The following is a 3,235-nucleotide window of genomic DNA, read 5'->3' as shown; positions in this document are numbered from 1 at the left end:
CAGCCACTCTCATTTCTTACCAATTAGAGCCATATAGCAAATTGTCACTCAAGGGACATTCTTCTCTGAGCCAATCAGGGAACCCAGAAGCCAAACCATAACCTTGTTTCAGCCCGGCAAGCCCCCCCCCCCCACAGAATTGCCCCAAGCCACAGGTTCATTCCTCAGGTCTGGCACACAAATTCCACCACCATGCACCTTCCTAGCTCAGAGCCATGCAAGGTACAGCCTTGCGGGGGCAGCGCTCCAGGCTCACAGTACCTTGACAGCTCAGGGAAGGCTCGGACTGAGTTTTGGTCAGAAGAACTGGAAAAAGCAGGCAATGAGGAAGTGAGGACCAGCTCTGAGATCTGCAGCAGCCCCTGCCCAAGCCTTGGCCCCTCCATACACCTCAGATGGGGGTTGTGGGTGCCCGTGGCAGTGAGAAGGCTACAATCAGAGCCGCCTGCCTCGCTGTGTGACCGCCCAAGGCCCTTCAGCTGTGCCGCCTGCTGAGCCCCACTGTGGAAGCAGGTGGCAGCAGAGCCTTAGGCTTTTTAAGCTGCCACCATCAGGGATTCCAGAGGAGGGCAGGCTCTGCTCAGCAATGTCTCCCGCCCTCCAGCTGCCTTCCCCTGCTCTCCAGCAGCTGCAGGGCATGGCACCCCAGCAGCTGCAAAGAGAAAAGGATCCTCAGGGACATCCTCTGTGTGATTCTCTCTTCTCAAACATTTGACAGTCAGTAGGATTGGATGAAGGCATTTTGCAGGGATGGTCAACAAAAATGTCCCAACTGGCATGGCCACAGGCGTGGTCCAGATTAAAGAATGCTGGCCAAGGGACCGGAGCAGGTCCCCCAAGTGGGGAGGCTGATGCGGCCCAGTGGTGGGGAGGGCCGGAATGCCCAAGGCAGTGGGAACGGGACCTGGGGGCTAGGGAGCAGATAGTTCCCACCAGGGGCAGGAGTACTTCTAAATCTGAGCAGCCAAGTTGGTTGCGCCAGTGTGTGCTGGTGCTCTGCCCTGAGTGTGGATAAGAGCTGTGCACATCCCTGGCTCAGGGGCAGGCGGTTTTCCCTCTGAACGCATCAGCTCTCATGTTCCAGATGACTGTGGGCTCACCTGGGTCCTGTCCTTAGCAGAGAGGCAGGTGCTGTATGACCTCTCCCAGGTGGTGGATTCCACAACCACCTTTCAAGATACATACAAGTGCTGAGACAGAGTGGAAATACTCATTTGGGTGAGCCTTTTTCTTTCAGACATCTAAATGCCTCTCTTTTTTTCCCTTTCTGTCTTACCAAATGAAGCTCTGTTTCCAAAGAGTCAAGCAGACCCAATGTATACAGGGCTAATAGAACCAGACAGACACACCCGCAGCAACCAGGCCCGTGCAGTAGAAGCTGAGAGTATTTCTGTCTGTGCTTTAAGAGAACACTAGATAAAACACAAGAAGCATTATTCTCAAATGTCAGAGCACTTTTTTTTTTTGAAGGAATAAACAGTCCATGCATGTAATGCTCAATTGAGCTAAAAACCCTCTCTGAATATCCAATAAGACCCAGGGCTCAGAATCCCCAAGGGAGGGGAGCTGATGTGGGCAGAGAAGACAGACTGGACGGGGTTCCACTATGATCATTGATTTCATCATAAATTTGGTAGTAAAACATACATTTTTCATTGGAAGAAATTAGGAGAAAAAAGCTATAGAAAAACATGAAAAACTTCAATTAGTGTATATTTTTAAAGCCCAACCTATTCAATATTTGGAAGTAAAACAGAAGCAACAGATATCAAACGACACTCATTAAACAGAAACTTTTACGAAGCCATTTAAATAATTCTAAGGTCAAAAAATAAAAATTTTTTTCATCTGACAGTTGTTTAAATATACGGCTAGTGTTTTGTATCAATCATAAAAACGTGTTGATGCAATCCATGGGTCTCTGTCTGAGCCCCAGCCTCTGGGGCTGCACTCTCACCAGGGGCTCTACTGTGGTGTCATGTAAGTACCAAATTCACACCATGAGTAAGTGTCTCCAGCAAGATGGCAGCAAAGCTCAGGCTGCTGCTAACATTATCTTAAGGGATTGATTTCATGAACTCTAAAGTGTTCAGTTGGAGAGGCAGCTAAATGCATATTTGCCACCGGTTTTTGGATATAAACAATGTTTAAAACCCAGGGGCAGATAATGGCAACTGAAAAGGAAAATCAAGAGATTATAATATACATTTTTGAGCAGTTATTTTAGAACATAAGCTCTAGTCTCCTTGCCTTTTCCCTCCCTTTCACTTATCTCCAAAGCTCACAAGGAGACAGAGGGTAAAAGATGTGTCTGGGACTGGGAGGAGCGAGGCACAGTTATAACAGAGGGGAATGAAAACGAGCCAGATTTCTTCTTTGCTTAGTTCAAGACTGGTTTGGACAAACTTTGAGTTGCCTGAAAATTCATGTACCTTTCCCTACTGGTGCTCCAGAGAGCTGAGAGCAGAGATAAAAGGCTAGCTGTGCATGCTTCGCGTCTGTGTCACCAGGGGGTCAGTTGCATAAGATGCAACATTGTCTCACCTCTTCTGTTGTCCCATGCATACAGTTCCTTTATCCCCAACTCATTCAGGGACTTGGACAGCTCCAGTTCCTCCCCATCAATGTTGTCCCTCAGGAGAACTATGTGCTCCGGGCTGACCTCACACTTTGCACAAATGACTGGGAGAATGTTCTGGAGAGGCACCTCAGGGCTCACACGAACAACAGCTTTTTGTGTCCGCAGGTAATTCACCACCAAACGTACAGACTTCTGGAAGAATGCATCAGACACAAAGAATTCCATAAGTACATCTTCCCACAACAGCTTCAACTTCTGTTTTAATTCTAGATATGAGGGTGGCAAGATTTTGTGTGGCCCGAATCTTTCTTCCACAAATTCAGTGAGTCATGAGAGAAAACAGGATAATGAATAGAGAAAAATAAATGTCTGGAATCACAAACTCATCTTAGAATCTCTCTTGCTAATGAACAAGCTGCTAACAACATAATGAAACTGACATCAGTGAGGGCTCTAAATTTAAAACCCAGTGCACCGTACTGTCTTTTGAGAATTTTGACCAGATGTGAACACAAGGCACTTAAATACATTTTCTAGAGAAAAATAATTTGAAAGTAGTATAAATAATTTAATTTAAAGAAAAACTCTTTGTATCTCATGAATATTCATAATAAATAAATAAATAAATAAATAAATAAATATTGTTAAACTGAA

The 3,235-nt window shown here is 45.9% G+C and overlaps 1 protein-coding gene across 1 annotated transcript in view; it reads right to left on the bottom strand.

Annotated features, from left to right (window-relative positions):
• Nucleotides 1-3,235, bottom strand: part of COBL (cordon-bleu WH2 repeat protein) — a 252,917-nt gene that overhangs the window by 215,126 nt on the left and 34,556 nt on the right. The window contains exon 6 of the mRNA XM_008571826.1: nucleotides 2,545-2,773. Within this exon, the coding sequence (XP_008570048.1) occupies nucleotides 2,545-2,773 (229 nt within the window). The remainder of the gene's footprint in view (nucleotides 1-2,544; nucleotides 2,774-3,235) is intronic.

The sequence above is a fragment of the Galeopterus variegatus genome, unplaced genomic scaffold (assembly GCF_000696425.1).
Source record: "Galeopterus variegatus unplaced genomic scaffold, G_variegatus-3.0.2 Scaffold44, whole genome shotgun sequence".
NCBI classification, from domain to species: domain Eukaryota; kingdom Metazoa; phylum Chordata; class Mammalia; order Dermoptera; family Cynocephalidae; genus Galeopterus; species Galeopterus variegatus.
The sequence above is the reverse complement of the archived record's forward strand: the minus strand, read 5'-3'. Positions and strand labels throughout refer to the sequence as shown.